A 25,127-nucleotide genomic window follows, 5' to 3' on the forward strand; every position below is an offset into this window, starting at 1 on the left:
TTTACAATTAGTTATTATTAACCAATCAACCGAATTAATTATCCGACTCCCTGTAAATGTTGATTGAGTTGAATTTTCTCTACGTATGGCATGGTTCCCTGCATTAGTTGCTGGCAAATATCTAAAATACATGCAGGCATTATGAGCCTCTTCACGAAATAGTGATTATCGTGTTCCTTGTAATACTTTGTAACAATAAAATCTTCTGCAGACTTGAAATTTTATTTTGGATCAAAATGCACGTGTTCTTCTTTGTACGAGCAATTTATATTCTCGTGATTTAGGAAAAAGGTATATATTTATACGCGTTATTTGATTCCTGATGATTGTATCCTCGATAGGGTATGTCTAGAGTATTTGTGCAATTTTGATTTAAAGATTTAACAAAAGGAATTTTCAATTATTTAATATTTTCAAAAGAGAGTACTTTTTATAAATCAGTTGCAAAATCTGGCATAGGAAGTTAGTCAGCAAGAAACTGAACTACTCAATGAAATTAGGAGGGGAAAAATCAATTATAGACAATCATATATTAAATTTTAATTTTCTTCTCTTCCCTTTTTTGGTTAAAGTAAAGGTAATAATCCTCTTACTACAGTTGGATCCACTCTGCTTCAAAAGTCAATTTGAACGATTGGATCTAACAAGCACGGTAGCACCTAATATCTCAACTACTATACAACAAAGATGCATCTCCTCATCTGTCTTGCACGCTAGAAACGATCATTAGTTCTTTTATCCCTATCAAACAACAGCCCTTCTCTTCATTTTCAAGGGAGTTCAAAAGTTCCAAACAAACTCATACGATTCATGCATTATTTTTCTAGAAATCGATCAAGAAACTTCATCTTCAAATCATCCCTCCCCTTTCTCTCGTTGTAGACGTTGTAGGGATCGACCAAGAATTCTTGGAATTTGGTTGATCAGTATTTCATTAAAAATAATCGAGAAAGGACTCGAAAACATGAGAGGTAAACTACAATACCCCATTAATCTCAAGATCGTTTTTATTTGCTTTTTATTCCTTTTCTTTCTCTTCTTGATCCTGAGAACGGGTTTCTCCTACTCTAAAGAGATTGCAACACTTGATTCATCGATCCTTCCAACGAATTCGTCTGATGTTCATGAAGAACAACTGCCAGCAGATTGTCCAACTCTTCCTTTGTTGCCAACTTGCAACAAAATCCCATATTCTTTAGCACACTCACTAGTTCACTACGCAACCTTAAACATCACTCCACAACAAACCATCAAAGAAATATCCGTATCCCTAAAAGTACTCGAAAAAAAGTCACCATGTAACTTCTTAGTATTTGGTTTAGGCCACGACAGCCTAATGTGGACATCACTGAACCATGGAGGCCGCACAGTTTTTCTCGAAGAAAACAAGTCATGGATCGAGCAAATCCAAAAGCAAATCCCGTCCTTGGAATCATACCATGTCGTGTATGACACAAAGTTGACACAAGCCGAAGAACTCCTGGAAATTGGCATGAAAGAAGAGTGTAAAGAAGTCAGTGATCCAAGATTCTCAAAATGTCAAACTTGCTTTAAAAGGATTACCAAATGAGGTGTATGATAATGAGTGGGATCTGATCATGGTGGACGCGCCAACAGGATACTTCGATGGAGCACCAGGGAGGATGAATGCAATATACACTGCTGGATTGATGGCAAGAAATAGGGAAAATGGTGAGACTGATGTGTTTGTGCATGATGTGAACAGGGAGGTCGAGGATAAATTCTCCATGAAATTCTTATGTGAAGGATATTTGAGAGAGCAAGAAGGGAGATTAAGGCAATTCACAGTACCGAGTCATAGGACTCGTTTAGGGAGATCTTTTTGTCCATAAAAACTCGTTCACCCCACTATATTCTATGCTGCAAAGATATTTTAGCTACTCATTCATTGATGCTTGTTGATATCTGAAAGGGGAATTCAAGAGGGATATTGTTTACTGTTTTACTTCTCTGTCAGTACTTGATTAAATGCATCATATTTGAACTCCTATTTGTTTTTTTCTACTTGCTTAAAGATTTTTGAAAAAACGTGATATAAATTCTTATACAAACATAAACCACGCAAAAGATGAATTGATGTAATAAAAACTTCGTCCCACTGAGCAAAATATTGAGGCCATGTAAAATGAGATTATAAGGCCAATAGGCAATTTTATGAAGAACCCATGAGCCCCACTCCATGGGCCCGAGGCTCGACAGAATGCGAACTTATATCCAGGCACAACACTCATCATGCGTGTCACAGTAATGCGACAAGAAATTTAATTCCAAAATAAACTATTACACTTGGAGATATGTTTCATCAGACCAAGCATAACTTCAAGAAGTAAATGAAGCATCCGAAGCTTCAAAAATTTGAGAAAAAAACCGGAAGCAACGTATCTATGATCTGTCCAGTTCATCGTACAATGATATTTAAAAAAGTTTTTAAATTGGACTTTTGATATGTTGAGACTGCTGGATTATTATTAGAGCGTTATGTGATATTTATTTGATCCAACTTCGAATAACTTGAAAGATAAGCTAAAAACTGCTATACATTTAAGGCTGATATTATGGTACATTTCCTTAACAGCAAACAATTATATTACAAATATGATATGTCATCCAAGTTTCACTTTTCGGACATGTTATGGGTTAGGTCGATGCTACATGTGGGTACCCCCACATGATTTGGATGGACAAGATTCACACACATATGTGATTTTAAAAAAATTAGTGGATCCGATGTATGTGTGTCTAAATTTGGATATTTGATTCTATCATGGGGATAGTGCCTCTACATGTAGGATGTAATGAACTCATGTTATGTATCAAAGCCATGCAGTGAACCACAGCTCATTTGAAATAAAAGTGTTATACTGATCACCTGTAATCATGCTGCAAAGCAATCAATCATATGGCAATCAAATAAAGGTAATTTTTTATTCGAAGGTGATTTATTATTCTATTTCCCCCGAAACCCATCAATTTCTTCAAGAAATGGGTAGTCGGTATAGCCTAAAACAGGTTCGGGTGAATAAAACGTCTCCCTTTGATATTTGTTCAGAGGAGCATCAAGCTCAAATCTCTTCGGTAAATCTGGATTAGCCAAGAAATGGCGGCCATATGCAACAAGATCAGTACGGTTTTCAGCCACAGCTTTGTTTCCGTCTTCCCTTTCATACCCACCAGCAACAATGAAAGTGCCCTTGAATGATTTTCTCATTGGGACAAGACTCTCCGGACATTCAGATTTTACCCCAACAGATATCATCCTTGGTTCAATCATGTGGCAGTAAAGAATCCCATATTTGTTTAAGGCCTCAGCCAAATAAAGGCCAAGGGCTTCAGGGTTTGAGTCTCCGCATTCCATATAAGTTGCAAAGGGAGAAAGCCTAATTCCAACTCGGTCAGCTCCTATTTCATCACTCACAGCTTCAACTATTTCAAGACCGAATCGACAACGGTTTTCCAGAGAACCACCATATTGATCAGTTCGGTCATTTGCTTGATCTTTGAAAAATTGTTCTATGAGATAACCATGTGCGCCATGGATCTCAACCCCATCAAAACCTGATATTAAAAGTAATATGTCTGTCAAAGAGCAAACGAATATTTTCTACACGGAAGAATCATACCAGCTTCTATAGCATTTCTTGCAGCAATCCTAAAATCATTAACAATTTTAGGAATTTCATCTGTACTCAGTCGTCGTGGAGGGGAAAATCGAGCCATATCCACACCATTAGCTCGTAATTGTGGAGGTAATTCCCTATATGTGCCAGATATAGGAGACTTTCCATTTGGCTGAAACCCTGTAAATGACGCTAAGATCAAAATAATGTAGCATGTATGTAAGTAATCCTTTACTTCGATGCTAATGGAGAACATAGTTTGTCACAAGCGTAAAATATTCGGTAACACAAGGCCTAAACAATGTTTCAATCGAAGCTTGAAGCCTACCATCATCCAGATTATTCCAAATTTGTTTTCTTTCTCTTCCTTGAGCCCAGACAACAAAGGGGTTCAAATACCGGTTTGATGCAGATCAAACAATGTGGACCTCAATGTAACTTACAGTAACATAATCAAGAGACATGTGTACAGGGAATTACCGGAGTTCGAAACCCTTCCAACGTGCCAAATCTGGCAAAAGAAGACTGCACCTTTGGCATGAACTGCATCTACAATGGGCTTCCATGCATCAGTTTGTTCCTTTGTCCATATTCCTGGTGTATTTGGATACCTTATATCAAACAAGATTGGGTTCTTAGTAACCAGAGATTATCAGAACCGAAGTTCCTTAATATTTACAAATATTAACAGACTTGACATGTAGCTACTGGGATGGGAGGCAGGCGTATCATGGGGCAGACAATTTAAATTCTTAGAAAAATTATAACCAAAATTTAATCTCTGTTTATAAATGCCCCGATGTAACCCAATGAACTTACCCTTGAGCTGTGTCCGAAACTCCAGTGGCTTCAGCCAAGAGAAAACCCCCTTTGGTTGCTCTTTGAGAATAGTACAGGATAGCATGAGGTTGAGGAACGTTATTAAAAGATCTCTGCCTAGTTAATGGTGCCAAAACAATTCTGCTAAAAATAGTTTACAAAATTAGCATCTCACAGAAGTTTTGAAAAAATATGCACATAGAAATAAACAAAAACTCAGCTCCAGATAAACTGCTCAAAATTTCTGACGATTTGGTCTCTGAAATCACTGATCAACCACACATATTCCATCAAAATCACCATACAACAAAGAATCACGCAAATAACTCAACATGGTCTGCTAAAGATAAAATCTTGATGCATTACACGCCACACATTCTCAAAGAAATACATTCTCACGTATACAAATTAATGAATGAAAACGAAACTCGGGTGGGATTTCTTAAACAATCGATTTCTACCGGAAGAAAAGACGATGTTTTTCGATTGACAAGCAATAAATACCTATGAGAAAGACTAAAATTTCCCATTTTGTAAGGAGTGAGAAGTGGGATTCGCTGCTTCCCTTCTTCCTCCCTCATCTCAGTTCCCATATTTGGCCGCACTTAACCCACTTCACTTGAAAAAATGGAAGTAAGGCGTGATTCACAACTGCAGAGAGGGTATTTTATTTATAGAAAAAGAGAGGATTCGTGAGGAGAGTAGCGTGGTTGATTTTGCTGCTCCACAATCCATTCAAAGATGAAGGCGCTGCCTCGTAGACCTCAGGAGTGTCGTCACACTCAATGAGAGTAGCGTGGTTCATTTTGCTGCCCCGCCTTGTTATAAATTCACTTAGCTGAATGCTTATATTTGTATAAGATATTCGAGTGAACATCTCAAAACAAAACAAATCATGTAAGATTAATTCTTACTTTTTGTTTTAATGATATGTTCGTGTGAACATCTTATATAAAATACATAAAGAGTGCTACTCCTGGGTAAGATAGACCAACCTAATAATTATCGATCATTTTTTTCTTTCTTTCGTTTTTTTAACAATTAGTTACTTTAACTATGGAAACGCATAAAACAAACAATGGCAGAAGAAACCCATATTCAAATACTTGAATTTGAGCACCAAAAGTTCATAAATTTAAAATAATTTGGAGAAATCAACATAAAATTAACAGATATACTGAATTTCGTCCAAAAATAACTGATATTAAAAAATGTCACATTATAATGAATGTGAACTAATTGGGCAGTAATTATTTCATGAAGGATTTGAAGAGATAGATGACCAAAGAAAGAATAGGTATCTTGTGAGATGTTCCCATGAATTTTTATTCTTAAGAGGGGTCAATTTCTCATATTTACAATAAAAAATGATGTTTTTTCACGGGTGACCCTAATGGAAGACTCGACCGTCAGATAAAAGTGATTCATAAGACTGTCTCATAAGAGTTTTTGTGCCAAAAAAGAGTTTTGAAATGAATTTAAGGGGCATTAGTAAACAAGGAGAGAACCAAATCACAACTGAAGATGTGATCAAGGAATATGGCCTTGAAATGGACAAATAATTGATTCAAATACATTTGAAGAAATAAGAAAGATAGTTGCAGAAGATTTAAAAAAAATACTCCTTAGCTATAATTCTTGTATTTAATTAAATGTATTGCAGAAGTTTTGTATTGAATTTGGGAGATTTCTCAATTAAATGTACATCCAAATCTTTAGGTTGAATCAAATACTTTTGTTGACATTTTATTGTTGTACCTTAGCTATAATTTTTGTACTTAATAGAATTTCATAGAGAAGTCTATTGACATTTTGAATACCTATAGACTTTTGTAGAGTTTTTAAAAGTCAAGTTTGAATACCACATGACTTTTTAAAATTCTACAAAAGTTTACATTGAATACCACTAAACTTTTATGGAGTATATAAAAGTCTAGTTTGAATACCTCTAGACTTTTAAACTCCATAAAAGTCATTAAAAATCTATAACCAATACACCCCCGATGGAAAAGGAACTTTTATTTACCGGAACCAAAAGTTCATGTTTTGTTCTTATTTAGTTGTTTATATATATGTCTTGAAAGAACTCCATAGCCGGTGATTTCGAGACTAGATCCGAAAGTTCTTATGTGGGTTCTGATTTTTATGAATCTATATGTAGCCACCGTGAATTAGTTGTTGTGTTGTAACAAATGATTACAGGGAGAATTTTAGAACCCGTTGAAAGGCTAAATCTTCAATCTTTCTTGATCTTGTTTAGCGAGACATTTATGAAGATTGATGTTTTTTGGGAGGTCATTTCCTGCGTGTATGTAAACACTGGAGCAAGATTGGTATTAACTTCTTTTTAAGGAGAGATTGGTGTAGTAAACTTTAAGCTTTTGTTTGGTTGTTGAAGAGCCGTTTCAACTTATTATAAGATTTCCTTTACGATTCCAATTGATGTCGTAAATGAAGCAAGATTATCGAGACAAGCTCGTCCCAGTTTTCGTTCTTGACGAACTCTAGTTGAATTCAACATAGCTTTAGATTTCCTAAGTTCTAAGCGAGCCAATTTGCTATTATGTTCAAGATTATTGAAGATCGGGTCATTTATTGTTCTTGCTAAACTTCGATGAGTTGAATCTTAACTCCTAGATGAACTTAAGAAGCTTTTAGTAGCCATTACATTTAGTGATTGAAGGGTTATAAGCTTACTTTGATCCTACTACTAGCGTCAAGATGTTTTTAATGTTGATTAGATATTAAATGGTACTGATCAGTTCAAATTGGCTTCATTGGATCAGACCCCTCGTCTGTTGCATGTTCTTCATCTGTAAACAAGACACAAAATGATACAGATATTCTTTTCACAGATTTGCAATGTCCCAGGTTTTCTGTTGATACTCTTGGATAAGACCTGAGAAGTATACTAGAACACACACACGCACCAACACACTAAAGTTGCATCATTTTCATAACTGAATTTGGGATAGTTGGCATCAAGATCTTTGCTATAAACTTATTTTCTGGCAATTCATCTTGAGTAGCAAGCTGACTCTGGGGCTTTTGATGCACATTTCCGAGAGTGATTTATTAAATTCCAAATGCGAATATATAATTTCAAGGGAATTGTTGAAAGTATACACACATAGTTAAGCGCAATTGAAGTATTGGTTATTTCCTTTCTCACAAGGTTTGGGACCTCTTTATATGCAGGATTAGCTGACGTCTCATCATCATCAAGTTCCACAAATGAACATAACAAGTCGTCTAGAAGTTCCGCCGGATTAATAATCTTGATCTTATGCCTCGGACTCATTGCTGTTGTCGCATTTTCTGTTTTCTTGTACAAGCTGTGGCAAAAGAAGAAGCTGAGAGAAGAACAACATCCCCGCCTTCTCAATCTTTTAAAACAAGACGACGATCTTGAGGTTGAACGAGGTGACAATTTACATGCATTACACTCTGGCCTTGTTATTTTGTTTTGAGGTTAATATGTTAAATTTGGTGAGAAGAAGCTGAGTAGGTCTTCATTTTGCCATTTTATTTAATGATTTGTTGATTTGATCCTGTTCATAAATGCATACATGTATTTGAACTTGTCACGAATAGTTGAAAAATGAGTCAACAATTTGGTAATCCTTTAGGCTTTTTGATATTTCTCCCATGAACTCTTTTCTTTTTTCTTTTTCTTTTTTTTTTTTTTTGGCTAGAGTGATAACTCTTTGGAAATTTCGAATCTTGTAAATACAAACCGTTGTTGGGGAAGTTTTTTCATAATTGGTTTCACCTGATTATATTTTGTACATTCTATGGTCAATGTAATTTCAAGAACAAGGGAGCTTAGAGGGGAAAAAATATTCTAATTGTCAATAAGAAGGAAAATATGCTAAGTAAATAACGAAAGATTGATGAATTTAAAAGTCACACGAGGAGAACTGAATTGAAGCTGAAAACGATATAATTTTCAAAAAATAAAACTAAAAAATTGTTTCATAAAAAATTAGGATAACAAAATCAAAAATTTACACACCACTTTCTTCCCTTTCTCTAGATATGTTTTTTGTTAGTTATTTTGTATGTCTTACATTTCAATGTCTATTTTTATGTAGCCCAAAATGATAATTAGATTTGTTTATTTTGTATTTTGGTCATACAAATATTTAAATTTGGGTTATGATCTTGTAAGTTAAGTTATGTTTTGAATTTTTTTTTCTTTTTTTGTCTGTCTGTTGACGTGAATATGCGACACAGAGAAATAGTGACGTACCCGACATCACGTCAACACTTCATTTAAAAAATAGATGAACGCCTAAAAACAACCTGAGTTACATTACCAAACCCAAATTTGAATGTTTATATGATCAGCAAAACACAAAATAGAAAAACTTAGAGGACCCTTTTAGATATTATCCCTGTTTATTGCAAATATCGATTGTAACATGTATTTCAGTGACTTTACTCGATAACTTAGTGACTAATCTTCAAATTCCGCGGACTCGTAAATTTTTGCAAGACTTGCTCAATATTATATTATTGTTACTTGTTATTATGGAAGAGAGATTGATATATACAACAAATTTTGACTTGATAATTGTCTTTGTACCGATTTTAGAAAAAATTGGCTTTGATATTAATGCTGTGGAATCGAATCCACAATAAATAATGCAACGTGACACTGTTACGCAACTCAATTAAAATGTTCTAATTATAACAACGTTGAAAATCATTTTCCAGGTCCCATGGTCTTTATTACAAACTTTATTTTTCTTCGAAAATTATAATGTTGAATGTTGAAAATTAGGTAAAATTAGGTGTTGAATGTTGAAAATTAGTGTGTGATGATGTATGTAATGATGAAATTGTTTTTGGATTGTTTTCCAAAGAAATCCTATAAATAGGTCTCCATTTGTAAAGATTTGATATAATTGAGTAGAGAGAAAAATATTATAAAGTGTGTTGTTTGGTAAATTTTGAGAGTTTGAGATTTTTACTTTTTACCATAAATTTATACTTTTTTACAACACGTTATCAGCACAAAGCTCTAAAAGTCCTCCATACTTTTCCAAGCTCCAAACAGATGAAAAAGGTAACAAAAGTAATAATATTTATTTTACTGTTATTTATTTATTGTGTATATATTTAATATATAATATAATGTTATTATTAGAAATAATAAAAATAAATTTTTCAAAAACTTGTTATAAATCCTGAGAGGATGTTAAGACGACATCCCACACTCCCGGTAAGGGATACGACAAGTATAAAAGCCTATAAGGTTTTTAAACAAAATAACTTATGACACTTCATTATAATAATGTGATATGATATACATAATTATGACTAATATTATATACACCATATTATTACCATAAAATTATACAAATACATACATTAATTTTTTTGTACACCAACGGTCATAAACGATAACAAAACGGCTAGTTTTTGTCCTATAAATATGATCTCACAAACTCTTTCAATCACTCCAACTTTCTCCTATTCTCTAAAAATTATTCTTCATCAAATTTTCGAAGAAAAAAGAAGATGGCTTTCTCAAGGTTATTTTTAATTATTTTGGTTATCATACTCACGAGTCTTTTATTTATCGAAGAATATCCCCCTCGTGTGTTTTCTTTATTTTTACAAATGCTTGTACTTGTTGTTTATCCATTACTTTGTATTGCAATATTCATTAACTAATAAAATGCATCGTAATTTTTTTTATTACCACCATGTCAAATTTGACAAATCTCGAATTTGTTGCGCTCGACATCACGGGAAAAAATTATATGACATGGACTCTCGATGTAGAAATGCATCTTGAGTCATTGGGTTTAAGCGAGACCATTAAAGAAAATGGTATATCTTCATCACAAGAAAAAGCAAAAGCTATAATATTTTTGCGTCGACATCTCGATGAAGGTTTAAAATGTGAATATCTCATCGAAAAAGATCACATGGCTCTGTGGAAAGGATTGAAAAAAAAAATTTGAACATATAAGGGAAGTTATACTTCCGACCGCCTGTGATGAATGGAATATGTTAAGATTCCAAGATTTTAAGAAAGTTAGTGATTATAATTCAGCGATGTATCGAATAATCTCGCAGCTAAAATTTTGTGGACATGAGGTTACAGAATCGGAAATACTTGAAAAAACATTTTCCACGTTTCACGCATCAAATATAACTTTACAGCAACAATATAGAGTGCGTGGATTTGCGAGATATTCTGAACTCATCGCCTGTCTTCTTGTGGCGGAAAAGAACAATGAGCTATTAATGAGAAATCATCAGTCCCGACCCACTGGATCAACAGCATTTCCAGAAGTAAATGCTGTGAATAAAAATGAATTTAAACCTGGAAACCAAAATCAAATCCAGAGACAAGGTTTTGGTCGAGGTCGAGGTCGAGGTCGTGGTCGTGGACGTGGACGTGGAATTGGTCGTGGTCGTGGTCGAGGCCGTGGTTTTGAAAACAATAGAGATAGTTATTTTTATAACTCATCTCAAAAGGGCGTCACGAACCATCCACAGAAAATGCACCATGAGAACATGAGTGTTAATGAAAATCATTCGAAAAGATTTGAAAGTTCTTGTTTCAGATGCGGCACTCCAGGACATTGGTCTCGTATTTGTCGAGCCCATGAGCAACTTTGCAAGCTCTATAAAGAATCGATAAAGGGGAAAGAAAAAGAGACAAACTTCACTGAACGAAGTGACCGTTTGAGTGATTCAACTCATTTTGATACTGCTGATTTTATGAATGATTTCTCTGGAAATGATCAATATGTTGTTGGGATAGAAATGAACAATATTGATGCTACAGATTTTCTCATTGATTTCTCTGAAAATGAACAATATAATGGTAGAATATAAATGTACAATAATTTATTTTTCATGTATTTATATAATAATGTTTTATTGTACAATTATGATATGTATTGTCAGTAATTTTATTTCATTGCATATTTTTTTTTTTGAAGTTCAAATATGGAAAATGCTATGAGCAAAGCTGAAGTTTGCATACCCGATAGTGGTACAACGCACACTATCCTCCGAGATAAAAGATATTTCTTGGAACTAAAACCAACAAAAACAACGGTGAATACAATATCAGGTCCTGTAGACTTGATTAAAGGATGTGGTAAAGCACAATTTTTGTTACTTAATGGTACAAAATTTTTGATCAGTGATGCTTTATATTCACCACAATCGAAAAAAAATTTGTTGAGTTTTAATGATATATATTCACATGGTTATGATACTCAAACAATGAATGAAGGGAATGAGAAGTATATGTGTCGTATCACATATAAATCAAGAAAGAAATATGTGATTGAAAAACTACCAATGCTCCCTACTGGATTGCATTATACACATATAAATCTCATTGAATCAAACATGGTAGTTGATAATTCTTCAATATTAACCAATTGGCATGATCGATTAGGACATCCTGGTTCAACAATGATGCGAAGAATTATTGAAAATACACATGGTCATCCGCTGAAAGACCAGAAGATTTTTCAGAATAATAAGTTTCAATGTAAAGCATGTTCTCTTGGAAAACTTATTATAAGACCATCACCAGCCAAAATCCAAACTGAATCACCAATGTTTCTTGAACGTATTCAGGGTGATATTTGTGGACCAATCCATCCACCATGTGGACCATTCAGATACTTTATGGTAATGATTGATGCCTCCAGCAGATGGTCACATGTATGTTTATTGTCAACTCGAAATGTTGCATTTGCAAGATTACTTGCTCAAATAATAAAATTGAGGAATCAATTTCTCGATTATACAATCAAGAGAATTAGACTTGATAATGCTAGTGAATTTACTTCCCAAACTTTCAATGATTATTGTATGTCTATGGGAATCATTGTTGAGCATCATGTTGCTCATGTACATACACAGAATGGATTGGCTGAATCATTGATTAAACGTCTGCAAATGATTGCTAGACCAATGATTATGAAAACAAAGCTCCATATTTCTATATGGGGACATGCAATTTTACATGCTGCTTCATTAATTCGCATCAGACCAAGTGCATATCGTAAATACTCCCCATTGCAGCTTGCATTTGGTAAAGAATCAGACATTTCTCATCTGAGAATTTTTGGATGTATGGTGTATGTGCCTATTGCACCACCGCAACGAAAGAAAATGAGACCTCAGAGAAAGGTTGGAATTTATATCGGTTATGATAGTCCATCAATCATTCGATATCTTGAACCTCAGACAGGCGACGTGTTCACAACACGTTTTGCTGATTGTCATTTTAATGAGGAAATCTTCCCAATGTTAGGGGGAGAACAGAAACATACCGAAAAAGAAATTACATGGTATGTATCATCATTGTTACATATGGATCCAAGAACAAAACAATGTGAAAAAGATGTACAGCAAATTGTGCACTTGCAAAGAATAGCAAATCAAATACCAAATGCATTTGCAGACACAAAAGGGGTAACTAAATCATATATACATGCTGCAAATGCCCCTGCTCGAATTGAAATTCCGAAGAAACAAATTGAAGATACTCATGATGTCATTAAACACCTGAAGCGTGGAAGGCCAGTCGGTTCCAAGGATAAAAATCCTCGAAAAAGAAAATTCATAGAGAAACACGATGATCACAAAAAAAGAATGATGTTCCTGAAGAAACACATGATGATCACAAAATAGAGAATGGTGTTCCTGAAGAAACACATGATGATGAAAATGTTCTGTCAGAACCACAAACTGACGAGAATCATGAAATCTCTATCAATTATATTAATACTGGAAAAATATGGAACCGAAAAGATATAGAAGAAATTGATGATATATTTTCTTATAATGTGGCAATTGACATCATAAATAATAATGAAGATCATGAACCAAAATCTTTTGGTGAATGTAAAAATCGGCAGGATTGGATAAAATGGAAAGAAATCATCCAGGTTGAATTGGATTCGCTAAATAAACGTAATGTTTTTAGACCTATAGTCCTTACACCTGAAGGTGTAAAACCTGTTGGATACAAATGGATTTTTATTCGAAAGCGAAATGAGAAATATGAAATAGTAAGATATAAAGCTCGACTTGTTGCGCAAGGTTTTTCTCAAAGGCCTGGAATTGATTATGAAGAAACGTATTCTCCCGTGATGGATGCAATTACATTTCGGTATTTGATTAGCTTGGCAGTATCTGAAAATTTAGAAATACGTCTTATGGATGTTGTTACAGCTTACTTATATGGATCATTTGATAGTAATATATATATGAAAATCCCTGAAGGATTTAAGATGCCTGAAGCACAAAGTTCAAAACCCAGAGAATGTTATTCTGTGAAATTACAAAGATCATTATATGGGTTAAAGCAATCCGGTTGAATGTGGTATAATCGACTAAGTGATCACTTGATGAAAAAAGGATATGTAAATAATTCAATATGCCCTTGTGTTTCATTAAGAAAACAACATCCGAATGCGTAATTATTGCTGTATATGTTGATGATTTAAACATCATTTGAACGAATAAGGAAATTCAAGAAGTTGTGTCATATTTGAAGGAAGAATTTGAAATGAAGGATCTTGGAAAAACCAAGTATTGTCTGGGTTTACAAATTGAACAAAAAGAATGTGGAATATTTGTTCACCAGACAAATTATACAGAAAAGATCCTTAAACGTTTTAATATGGATAAATCAAATCCTTTAAGTACTCCAATGGTTGTTAAATCATTAAACATAGAAAAGGATTCATTCCGTCCATGTGAAGATGATGAAGATATTTTTGGTCCAGAAGTACCATATCTAAGTGCTATCGGTGCCCTTATGTATCTTACAAATTGTACAAGGCCTGATATATCTTTTGCCGTAAATTTGTTGGCAAGATTTAGCACATATCCAACAAAGAGACACTGGAACGGAATTAAACATATATTCCGTTATCTACGAGGAACGACAGATTTGGGACTTTTGTATTCAAAAGATGCTAATCCAAGTATAATTGGTTATGCCGATGCTGGATACTTATCTGATCCACACAAGGCACGTTCCCAAACTGGATATGTATTTACTCGTTGAGGCACTGCAATTTCTTGGCGTTCACAGAAACAAACGCTTGTAACAACTTCATCAAATCATGCCGAGATTATTGCACTACATGAAGCAAGCCGTGAATGTGTGTGGTTAAAATCAATGAGCCAACATATCCAAATCTCATGTGGATTATCATTCGACGAGAAGCCTGTGATACTATATAAAGATAATGTTGCATGTGTAGCTCAAATGAAAGAAGGATACATAAAAAGCGATAGAACTAAACATATTCCTCCTAAGTTCTTCGCATTCACCAAGGAGCTTGAGAAGAATAAATGTATTGATGTTCGTCACATTCAATCAAGTGAAAACTCGTCGGATCTCTTCACAAAGCACTTCCTACGACAATATTCAGAAAGCACATATATAATATTGGGATGCGCAATCTACGAAATTTGTGAAGAATTGTTCATGTCAACATGAGGGGGAGTTTACGTGACTGCACTCTTTTTCCCTTACTATGGTTTTTATCCCAATGGGTTTTTCCTAGTAAGGTTTTTAACGAGGCAGTACAAAATCACGTAATGAAGACATCATCGTATCATGGTCATCATCACAAAGGGGAGTGTTGAAAATATGAAAAATATTTGTGTTGAAAATTATAATGTTGAATGTTGAAAATTGGGTAACATTAGGTGTTGAATATTGAAAATTAGTGTGTGATGATGTATGTAATGATGAAATTGTTTTTGGATTGTTTTCCAAAGAAATCCTATAAATAGGTCTCCATTTGTAAAGATTTGATATAATTGAGTAGAGAGAAAAATATTATAAAGTGTGTTGTTTGGTAAATTTTGAGAGTTTGAGATTTTTTCTTTTTACCATAAATTTTTACTTTTTCACAACACTTTCTTCTTTTCTTTTCTTTTCTTTTTTCCATAAAATGTTTTCATCCTATCTCAAAAAAAGAGTAAGTCTCTTGTGAGACGGTCTTACGAATCTTTATTTGTGAGACGGGTCAATCCTACCGATATTCACAATAAAAATTAATACACTTAGCATAAAAAGTAATAATTTTTCATGGATGGCCCAAATAAGAGATCCGTCTCACAAAATACGACCCGTGAGACTGTCTCACACGAGTTTTTGTCCCAAAAAAATTATTTAGATCTCGTCGGATTCGGGCTAGAACGATTTATTTTAAATAAAAATTATAATAAAACTCATAAATGAACAATTAAGTTTAATTGATTTTCAAGTGTATAAATTATAGAAAAAATATTGAAATCTAAAAAAAATAAATCAAAACTCAACATTTGGTCAACGTAACGGACCGGATTGATTACACAAATCAGGAAATTTCCGGATTGAATACAAATTGGGCTAGATTTTATCGATTAATTCACATCAAAATTTCAAAGTTGAATTTACCCCAAAAATTTAACCATTTCCTTGCAAAATCATGATTAAAGTACAAACTTTTTGAAACTACCATTGTAATTTCAAAGCTTGTTCGTTGAACATTCTTCTTGCCTCGTCTCATGCAAAATACTAGTCTAGCTACTTTGATATTTTTTTTATTACATATCAAGCACAAAATGTTTATTATATTCTAAAAAAATATCACACTCAGATTATCTAGCTATTACTAATATATACGTACATATCCAGAGATATAACAAATCAATTATATAATGTTGTTACTAATTATGGATTAATTAATTTGTCACCTCAGTCGAAGGTCAAAGTCAGATATATATATAGTGCCAACGTGAACTCTAGGTGGACTGCACCAAACCCTAATCTGTCGAAACACTGATTTAACATATACGTATTAATTAAGGACTTCACACCATCATTAGTTAGCCACATAAAGCATTTGTTTTCATGGGAGCTTTCCAAACTAGCTAGATGGCTCATAACAAGGTTAATTTATGAATTTTCGAGTCAAATTCGAACTGTGTTGTGCATAATTATTAGAGTACTTGACCAATATATATTGTGTAATACGTTGTATGTACAAGGAAATAATGCTAGCAAACATAAAGCCTGCTGTATATATGAAAAGTTCAAAAACTCGATAATGATTGATCGAGCTCGTGATGAAGTCAAACAAGATCACTATAGCTAAGCTCCCTCAACTCATACTATATATCTAGCTGTGGTTAATTGAAAGGGGATTGGAAATTATGTGGTGAAGCTAACTCCTAACTTTGATCATATAATAGTATAATTTTCAAAACAATTGAAGATCGCAAAGTAGAAGTAAAAGAGAGAGGCATTTTTCAAGGGTACAATGGTCCATTGGCTAAAAAGGTTGCAGTTTTTGGTGAGTTTGTCCACTGCAAAGCAGCTGAAAATCGCTAGCCCACAACACCACGCATGGTGCATATCTGGAAAACATGTCATTTTCTTGGCCAGCTCAATCTCTTAGTCTCTCTCATACAATATACAAAGAAAGAAAGAGATAAATATATATTTATGGGTCTGTGACGAGACATAATTAATTAATGAACAAGAGCCTGTGATTAAGTCGGAGGGGAGGGGTTCCTTGAAATTCAGGTTAGCTTAGAAATTATTCAACTCGCCGGGAAATAGCAATATTTTCCGAAGAAGCCAGGTTTGTGTGTCATTCAGATCATGATGGTTAACTTTAAGCGGGGAACATCCTCTCTTTTTTTTGAACTCGGGGGTTCCATTTAATTTCTTTCCACTTCATGCATTAGGGCACAGTTTCAAATGTTATCTTTGCTATTTGTGCAAAATTTACTGCAATTCAGTGGTTCAGCCATAGATCTGAGCTAAAGAGAAAATAAAAATAAAAATAAAAATTCAAGCTTTCTTGCATGAAAGATTTCGTTTTCATTCTTAGTTTTTGGTCCCAAGAACTGCTTAAAATTAGATGAATAAAAGTATGTTTCAAATTCTTTGTCTTCGTACAAAGAAGAAGAAATCTTGATGGGTTTTCACACCATTTTATCACATTTTTATGCATGCTTCGTCTTTCTTAAAGCTGCAATGTTTCCCTTCAAAAAAATATCGTTTTTTTCCCTCTGTTCTAGCTAATCTTCTCCTGAGAGATCGAATAAAATCTTAGTCCCCTCCATGATGTGGTGACTCTACCATTCTTCATCACTTTGTTATTGACAATTTGTCATAATTTTATTTCCTTTGTTTTTTTATATCATTACATCAAAGTCAAAGTCATGGGCTTTAATTTCTTTAATTAATAATCCACCATATTGTCCTGTCATTTTTTAATTTTTTGTATTGGTAATCGTGAGATCTATGAGCTTCTTGACCATGGATGAGAAAAGACAGAACTTTTACCATGTTTACGTGCAAATTCAAGAAATGCCTTTTGTATGATTGTGTGTGTAGATATAAATAGTCTTTTCTAACTCAAAATTTTATGTGATCTTCTGTGCGCATTTATTTTCCGGTCCTTGAGAAGTATTATCAATTGATTAACAAAACTTTGACAAGAAATTTAAATCACGTTGATATTCTGATTAGGGTTGCGAAATGGGACGAGGAAAGATCGAGATCAAGAGGATTGAAAACAAAACCAATCGACAAGTTACATTCTGCAAACGTAGAAATGGTCTGCTGAAGAAAGCTTATGAACTTTCAGTTCTGTGTGATGTGGAAGTTGCACTAATAGTTTTCTCTAGCCGTGGACGAGTCTACGAGTATGCCAACAATAAGTAATGCTCACAACTCTTCCTTCTTCGTCTTCGATAATACATAATCATGACTATTGAATGTCCTGATATGTTCTAAACACATACATTACTAATTTGGTTGGAAGGACCTCTTTATTTTAGTTAAAATTTCAGATTCTAATTGGTGTTAATTAAGTAATCTAGATTTACTAATTACCTGCCAGCCTAAATCATACAACAACATTAACATCTATATTATACGTACATTAAACGAAAGCACGGTTTTTATTAGGCGTGTGATGCCTGCCTTAAAGTTTCGATCTGACCCTTTAGTGTATCACTACTTAAATATCAATTTGGAGTTATATATAGTCTAAATCATTTTTGTGTAACATATATAAAAAATATATATTTTGTTGGACTATATGTAAAGTATGCATAAGCTAGAGTTCATTTGAATATAAAATAGTAGACACAAATATTTATAGCAGCAGTAGAAATTACAGCGGGAGTTTTGATTCTTTCACGTTTTTGTTGTTCAAAACTAGCAGTTCATTTTTGGGATTATAGTTCCAATGCTTACACAATCTAGCACTATAAATTTTCAAAGAGACACAAATATCTGTAACGGCAGTAGAAACAGCCCGAGTTCTGATTCTTTCACGTTTTTGTTGTTCAAAACTAGCAAGTTCATTTTTGGGATTATAGTTCCAATGCTTACCCAATCTAGCAATATAAATCTTCAAATATTTCCTTCATGTTTTCAAACACAAAGTATCTATCTACAGCCGAAGTACTGTTGCATGTCTTACAAAGATAAAGGTCTACAGCACTCATTAGGTTAAGGTTCTCTGTCTTTCCAGTTTCATGTATCTTAGTCTACACACGCGCACACACACATGTATATGCATATGTGTTTCCACCTTTATTCCAGCGCTTAGACATCATTCACCTGTTGGACTTGATGAAGCGTATCAAAATTGTACATCTATTAGGTGAGTGTCACCTCAGTGGTGGGTACAGATGTATACACATTTGGTAGACAACATGTCAGCATATCAAAATTATATATATAACACAACCGTAAGTGCAACACACAATCTTTTATTAACTATTTTTTGAAATGTATGCTTTCCACTACAAATCTCATCCCAAATTAATTAATCACCCTCTTTAATATTTAGTTAATACGCAATAGGGCTAGCTAGCTTGCTTGCTTCCAATTCACAATGTTGCATCACCGAATGTAAGCAATTATGAGATTTTATTTTTATAAAATCACAAATAAAAAGAATCAACCATGGCCATAAAGAATACTATAGGAACGTTGTTCCCCCTAAAAGTCAGGATTTATCAAAACAATGTATACATAAAACACAAATTAATTACTATTACAAATATGTAGAATTAAATGGGATGAAATAAAATTACGAAGTCAAAGATGCAATACGTAATCCAGAATGGATGAACACAAGCATACATGGTGTCTAATCTGAACACTAATCAATTAAGTGGTTAAGAAATAAGCCCACTTCATGGTCAGATATTTTGTTACATGCAAAATTTGAACTTTTTTTAAAGAAGTGATTATTCTGCTCTGCCAAATATCTGTCTATGGCACAGTAACACGGGCAAATAAAAGCAGTGAAAAAATTATAATTTTGATTATTCATATAAAAATATGTCTCTTTGTAATTTTGGTAACTTACATTGTTAAATTTCAGTATCCATCTTTGTTTTATTTGCAATTTGGTCATTTTTCTATATATTGTTGATATGGTGTTAACATGATGATGACCTTATGACAAATTGGTGCCCCGGATGTGTATTGTCACATTAACAATAACGATGAAAATGATTAAATTGTCAAACATTGTAAGATTCGTGATTGAGACTCAAATTTAACAATTATAATATATTCATATTCCATATATATTAAAAGGAAAGGTAAAAATTTATAAACTTTAGAATGATTAATAGAAATGCATAATAAAAGCTGGTTCCATGTGTAAAAATGGTTAAGAACAACCAATTATTTATGAACTAATTGTTTTACCATGAAAGTATTTATAAACTAATTGTTTTACCATGAAAGTAAAACATCGAGATTTTCTTGTATAATTTATCCGCGCATCCTGTATATATTATGTTTGAAATCATGCTTTATGTGTATATTACTAGTTATATGTGCTATATACTATTACATGTATGCAGCATTAGGTCAACGATAGAAAGGTACAAAAAGTCAACAGCAGATTCCTCAAATGCATATACCACTCAAGAGATCAATGCTCAAGTAAGTGATCAGTTTGAAATGCATGCATGTGCTTGAATATTTGTTATGGTGTGAGCCGACCTAGCCTTTTGATATATATAAACAAGATAATATTATCACAAAAATATTGAAAAAACCTTTAACTTATTTACATGAGCGCCTCGTAAGAAATGTGTGTGTGTATGCATGTATGTTGTATTTGTTGAATTGTCTTCAACAAAGCTCGGATTGCAGTCAATATCTGATCCAACTCCCAGGCTATTTTCACCGCACAAATGTGTGTATGTTGTATGTATGTATTTTCATATATTGTAGAAGTGTATGGATTTTGTTTGTATAAAACTCATCAGTCACCTGTATGAAATATGCTGACGGGTTTTTTGGTGGTGGTTTCTTATTATTTGAATTTGAATACAGTTTTACCAACAAGAATCGAAGAAGATGCACAACCAAATACAGATGCTCCAGAACTCCAACAGGTATCAATCTTTTACGTCCATTGTAATTACACGCAGGAAAGAATATATGATCCAAGAAAAAGCCGAATTTAAATGTGTGTTCGCTTTTGTTTTAAAAAAATTTCGAGTTTTTTTTAAAAAGAAAATGGATTTTTTTGGAAAAATTTTTGTTAATGAAGTGTAAATATAGTTTATTGTAGCATGCTTACTCTTTTCATGCATGAGTACTCTTTCGTAGGCATCTTTTGGGTGAGGGTTTGGGGTCGTTGAATGTGAAGGAGTTGAAGCAGCTCGAAACTAGGCTTGAGCGAGGCATCACAAGAATCAGGGCCAAGAAGGTATAATATATAAATGATTACAGGAAATCAATAATCACGCTTTTTCTTGTTAGTTCTTTATGTTATTGTTTTGCTCCAACAGCATGAAATGATACTGGCGGAAACTGAGATTTTGCACAAGAGGGTAATTTTCTTCAACTTAACATGAATGAATCTATAAAAACACAAATTAATTTAACTATATTTGAAATCCCGGATTGTTGTTGCTCAATATATAGATTTTTCCCTTTTACAAATGTAGTCCTCGTGACGAATTCGTGATGACCATCTATTTAATTTGTGGAACCTGTTTTTTCCGACGACAGGAAATTCAGCTGGAGCAGGAAAATAACAGTCTCAGGGCAAAGGTAATGTTAATCATGCAAACATTAAAGAAAACGATTCTAATTGTTATGGAGTGCAATAATCGAAATGATTGAATCAGTAGATGGCTTTAATCAATTAGAAGATACGTACTAGGATTTCTATAATGTTTATTTTCTGATCAATAATTTCAGATAGCGGAAAATGAGAGGCTCCGGCAATTTAGCATGATGCCTGCTGGGCAAGACTATAGCATCCAGTCATATTTCACAACCAACGTGCTCCAATTGAATATGATGGAGACTGTATCGGTCTATCCTGTTCCGGACAAGCCGACTCTTCATCTCGGGTAGTATTCTTTACATGCATGCATTGAAATTAAGCCTATGTCATATTTATGCTTAGATTCTTGTTCCTCTTCTAGTCGATTTCTCCACGACCTTGATTGTCCCAAATAACATACGAAGTGTTTCCATTGTAGTATTTGACAAACCGTATCGTTTTGGAGGCATGGAAGTACAGTTTAATGTCTTTTTCTTGATGATCGTCAGTACTGGATATAATGTAACCTAGATAATTCTATGAATCCATCTCGTTTACTTAGACCCCTCCAAGGGAAAAATCCTCCAAGGATTACCTTCAGCAATATAGTAATGGAACCATTCAATTGCTGTATATATATGAAATTGGCCGACAAATAAATGGTGAACTGCATACAACCGTATTGTGAAATCTCAAAATAGTTGACAATTCAAGTGAAAAATAGGATTCTAAACGGGGAAATTGTTTAAATAACCTCGGTCAACTCTTTTTTTAAGAAAATAACCTCCTCAAGTGTATTTGAAATATACTTGAGGATGTCATTTTCTTTAAAAAATAGTTGACCGAGGTTAAAAAATAAAATACCCCGATTTGAAATCCTGTTTTTTTCCAACAAAAAAAGAAGCTAAAATAAGTTCAATTTCATTATTTTAGACGTAGGCGCTTTTAATATTTCCGAAATGTGTTTCACATTTTATATGTTTCAATATACGAAAATTTCATTAAAAAATCATACAATAAATGTTTTTACAGTTAATATGTAATGGTTTTTGTAACATAAAATTATAATATGATCAAAGAAAAATAAAATTAAAATATCACAGCTTGACAAAAAAAAAATAGAAGAAAATAATGTGATTTATTTTCATTTGTATTCATTGTATTTTGAATTGAATGCATAAAGTATGACTATAAATTATTTTGTAGACGATCATATTAATATTTTATAGGGGTCCATGAGAATTTTTTTCCTAAAAAAAACATAAAGGATTAAATGTCTATTTATTTTTCAAAGAAAGTTAATTAATTAGCTCTTTTGAGATTTCACAATGAGTTTGTATACAATTTACCGACAAATAAATTTTTTTTAAAAAAAGAATTAAGTAAATCCTTAGGTAAATAAAAAAAAAATGATTTAATATTGGGAGTTTTCTTATTATCATCGACCTGGTGCTCAATCGTCTCAATACCGAATCGCCTAGTTATATATGTGACACATATAGGCCTTGAATTTAATCGCAATTAAGCGCATGATCTATGGCCTTTGAGGCGCTTCAATGCAAGTAATTAGGTGGAGGGGATGGGAACATTTTTTCAACCTTTTAATTTGAAATATATTCATATAATATTCATATAATAAATTAATAATATATATAATATATGCTGATAGTGACTATCTATATATTTAACATTGAATGCTTCGCGTTCGTGTGTGTGTATATATAGAGAAGAAGAAAAGTATCAAGAAGAAGAAGAAACAAGATTGTGAAACAGACAGTTAAATAAAATGACTACGGTAAGTACTGAAGTTAAAGGAGACAAGAGCGAAAGAAGGCTAAGAGTATTATGCCTACATGGGTTTAGGACCAGCGGAGAAATCATCAAGAAACAACTCACGACCAAGTGGTCGGAATCTGTTCTACAGAAAATGGATCTTGTTTTTGTTAACGGACCTTTTCCGTGTCGGGGAGAATCCAGGGTCGCAGGAATCTTCGATCCTCCGTATTACGAGTGGTTCGCGTACAACGAGGTCAGTTTTTTTGCTTTTGCAAACGGTGGTTTTGCCACTAATTTAGTTTGTTTTCTTTTGTTCTAATTTTTGTTCTCATTCATGACATGGGATTTTGGATCGCTGATTGCTTAAAATATTGTTTCTGTTTTTCTCCTGGGATGGAATTATAGGATTTTACCGAATACCAGGATTTTGACGAGTGTCTTGATTACATAGAAGATTGCATGGTTCAATACGGACCGTTTGATGGACTTCTTGGCTTCTCACAGGTATTTTCATGTGTATTTACACGAACATCATAGTCAAGTGTCCGGTGAATATAATCTAATTTACATTTGCGTTACAAAAATTCAGGGAGGAATCCTATCTGCTGCACTGCCTGGATTACAAGCCAATGTAAGTCCGGTGTCGCTTTTATCTGTTCTTTGATGTGGATATTTGAGTGAAATGCAATTAAGTGTGGATCTGAGTTGCAGGGTGTGGCTCTTACAAAGGTGCCCGAGATCAAATTTGTGGTCATAATTGGGGCAGGAAAGTTCCAGAAACCATCGGTGGCACAAAAGTCTTATCCAGCGCCGGCACAATGCAAATCCGTGCATTTCATAGGTTGAATATGTTGTCTTAATCAACCTTGTCTGCTTCTCCAATGATTTGTGGTGAAGTGGCCGTTTTTAAATCTTTTCATAGACAGACGGATAATCCCATTAAAATTTATTGCATTACTCAACTCGTGGAAAGTGTTGAAAATTTGTAAAACTAGAATTTTTACTTCGAGAAAAAATACTTGCAATTGACTTGTATTATTACACAGGGGCGACAGATTTCTTGAACCCTTACAGTATCGCGCTGTTGAACGAGTTTGTCGATCCTGTGGTGATTCATCATCCCAAAGGCCACACTTTTCCAAGATTTGGTGAAGTATTTCGTAACTTTTTTCCTGTCAAACTACATACAGATATTGCCAAATGAATGACATTATTTTCTTGCCGTCCAGATGAGAAAAGTTTGAAGACCATGCTAGGGTTTCTTGACAAGTTGCTGGAAGAGATTAAAGGGGTGGGAGAGCAAGAAATGGAGGCAAATAACACAGAAGAATAACAAAAAAATTATGTTTTAAATTAAATAATACACTTATAACTATACATAAGAGAGATTTAAGGAAAGAATTATAGTATTTTTTATTTTTATTTTCTTCGTTTTTTTTTTCCTTGGAACCACAAATTACACTTTGAGGTTGTAAAACTCAGCTTGGGCAACCACGGTCGCTGCGATTAATTAAATAAGGACGAAATTTCAGCTTTGGTTCAGACAGCTAATATCTCATATGCATTTGAAAAAGGTGTTCAACCCATGATCAAGGCTACTTAAATTCCACCACAACACAAATGGCTGACAATATATTGTGAGAACTGAGTTGTTCTCTCGTCTTCTTCAGATTTAGCATAAAATTTGCCCAAAATGTAACATTTACTTCCATCTTTTTTTTCATGTGTCATGTGTGGCAGTAGCTCATGTGAGTAGAATCAAGCATGTACTCTGTAACCAAAGTAAAAAATCAAA

At 33.6% G+C, this 25,127-nt stretch overlaps 4 protein-coding genes across 7 annotated transcripts; 3 read left to right on the forward strand and 1 right to left on the reverse strand.

Annotated features, from left to right (window-relative positions):
* Positions 1 to 628: 628 nt before the first annotated feature.
* Positions 629 to 2,011, forward strand: LOC142532724 (glucuronoxylan 4-O-methyltransferase 1-like). The gene is given in 2 exon segments (XM_075639136.1): positions 629 to 1,540; positions 1,542 to 2,011. Coding segments are annotated over 2 exon segments (888 nt in total). The 5' UTR covers positions 629 to 964; the 3' UTR covers positions 1,854 to 2,011.
* Positions 2,012 to 2,557: 546 nt separating this feature from the next.
* LOC142532723 (putative 12-oxophytodienoate reductase 11) lies at positions 2,558 to 5,277 on the reverse strand. Of its 2 annotated transcripts, none has more exons than XM_075639133.1 (5): positions 4,962 to 5,277; positions 4,458 to 4,601; positions 4,119 to 4,249; positions 3,642 to 3,818; positions 2,558 to 3,576 (listed from the first exon to the last, which is right to left on the reverse strand). In XM_075639133.1, the coding sequence occupies exons 1-5, from the start codon at positions 5,048 to 5,050 to the stop codon at positions 2,969 to 2,971; spliced, it is 1,149 nt and encodes a 382-aa protein (XP_075495248.1). In that variant the 5' UTR covers positions 5,051 to 5,277; the 3' UTR covers positions 2,558 to 2,968. The 2 variants fall into 2 exon arrangements, with proteins under 2 accessions (XP_075495248.1, XP_075495250.1); XM_075639135.1 differs by having other exon boundaries at positions 4,458 to 4,598; positions 4,962 to 5,274.
* An 11,708-nt stretch (positions 5,278 to 16,985) lies between these two features.
* On the forward strand, positions 16,986 to 22,110 carry LOC142533099 (agamous-like MADS-box protein AGL11). Of its 3 annotated transcripts, none has more exons than XM_075639730.1 (8): positions 16,986 to 17,095; positions 17,992 to 18,182; positions 20,355 to 20,436; positions 20,833 to 20,894; positions 21,112 to 21,211; positions 21,294 to 21,335; positions 21,517 to 21,558; positions 21,709 to 22,110. In XM_075639730.1, exons 2-8 carry the CDS (start codon positions 18,001 to 18,003, stop codon positions 21,865 to 21,867), a joined length of 669 nt encoding a protein of 222 aa, XP_075495845.1. In that variant the 5' UTR covers positions 16,986 to 17,095; positions 17,992 to 18,000; the 3' UTR covers positions 21,868 to 22,110. The 3 variants fall into 3 exon arrangements, with proteins under 3 accessions (XP_075495845.1, XP_075495847.1, XP_075495846.1); XM_075639731.1 differs by having other exon boundaries at positions 16,991 to 17,037; XM_075639732.1 differs by lacking the exon at positions 21,294 to 21,335.
* A 1,138-nt stretch (positions 22,111 to 23,248) lies between these two features.
* Positions 23,249 to 24,863, forward strand: LOC142533400 (uncharacterized). Its single transcript, XM_075640151.1, has 6 exons — positions 23,249 to 23,585; positions 23,738 to 23,836; positions 23,922 to 23,963; positions 24,044 to 24,173; positions 24,379 to 24,480; positions 24,562 to 24,863. The coding sequence occupies exons 1-6, from the start codon at positions 23,343 to 23,345 to the stop codon at positions 24,663 to 24,665; spliced, it is 720 nt and encodes a 239-aa protein (XP_075496266.1). The 5' UTR covers positions 23,249 to 23,342; the 3' UTR covers positions 24,666 to 24,863.
* Positions 24,864 to 25,127: the final 264 nt, after the last annotated feature.

Source organism: Primulina tabacum, chromosome 18, assembly GCF_025594145.1.
Source record: "Primulina tabacum isolate GXHZ01 chromosome 18, ASM2559414v2, whole genome shotgun sequence".
In the NCBI taxonomy this organism is placed as follows: domain Eukaryota; kingdom Viridiplantae; phylum Streptophyta; class Magnoliopsida; order Lamiales; family Gesneriaceae; genus Primulina; species Primulina tabacum.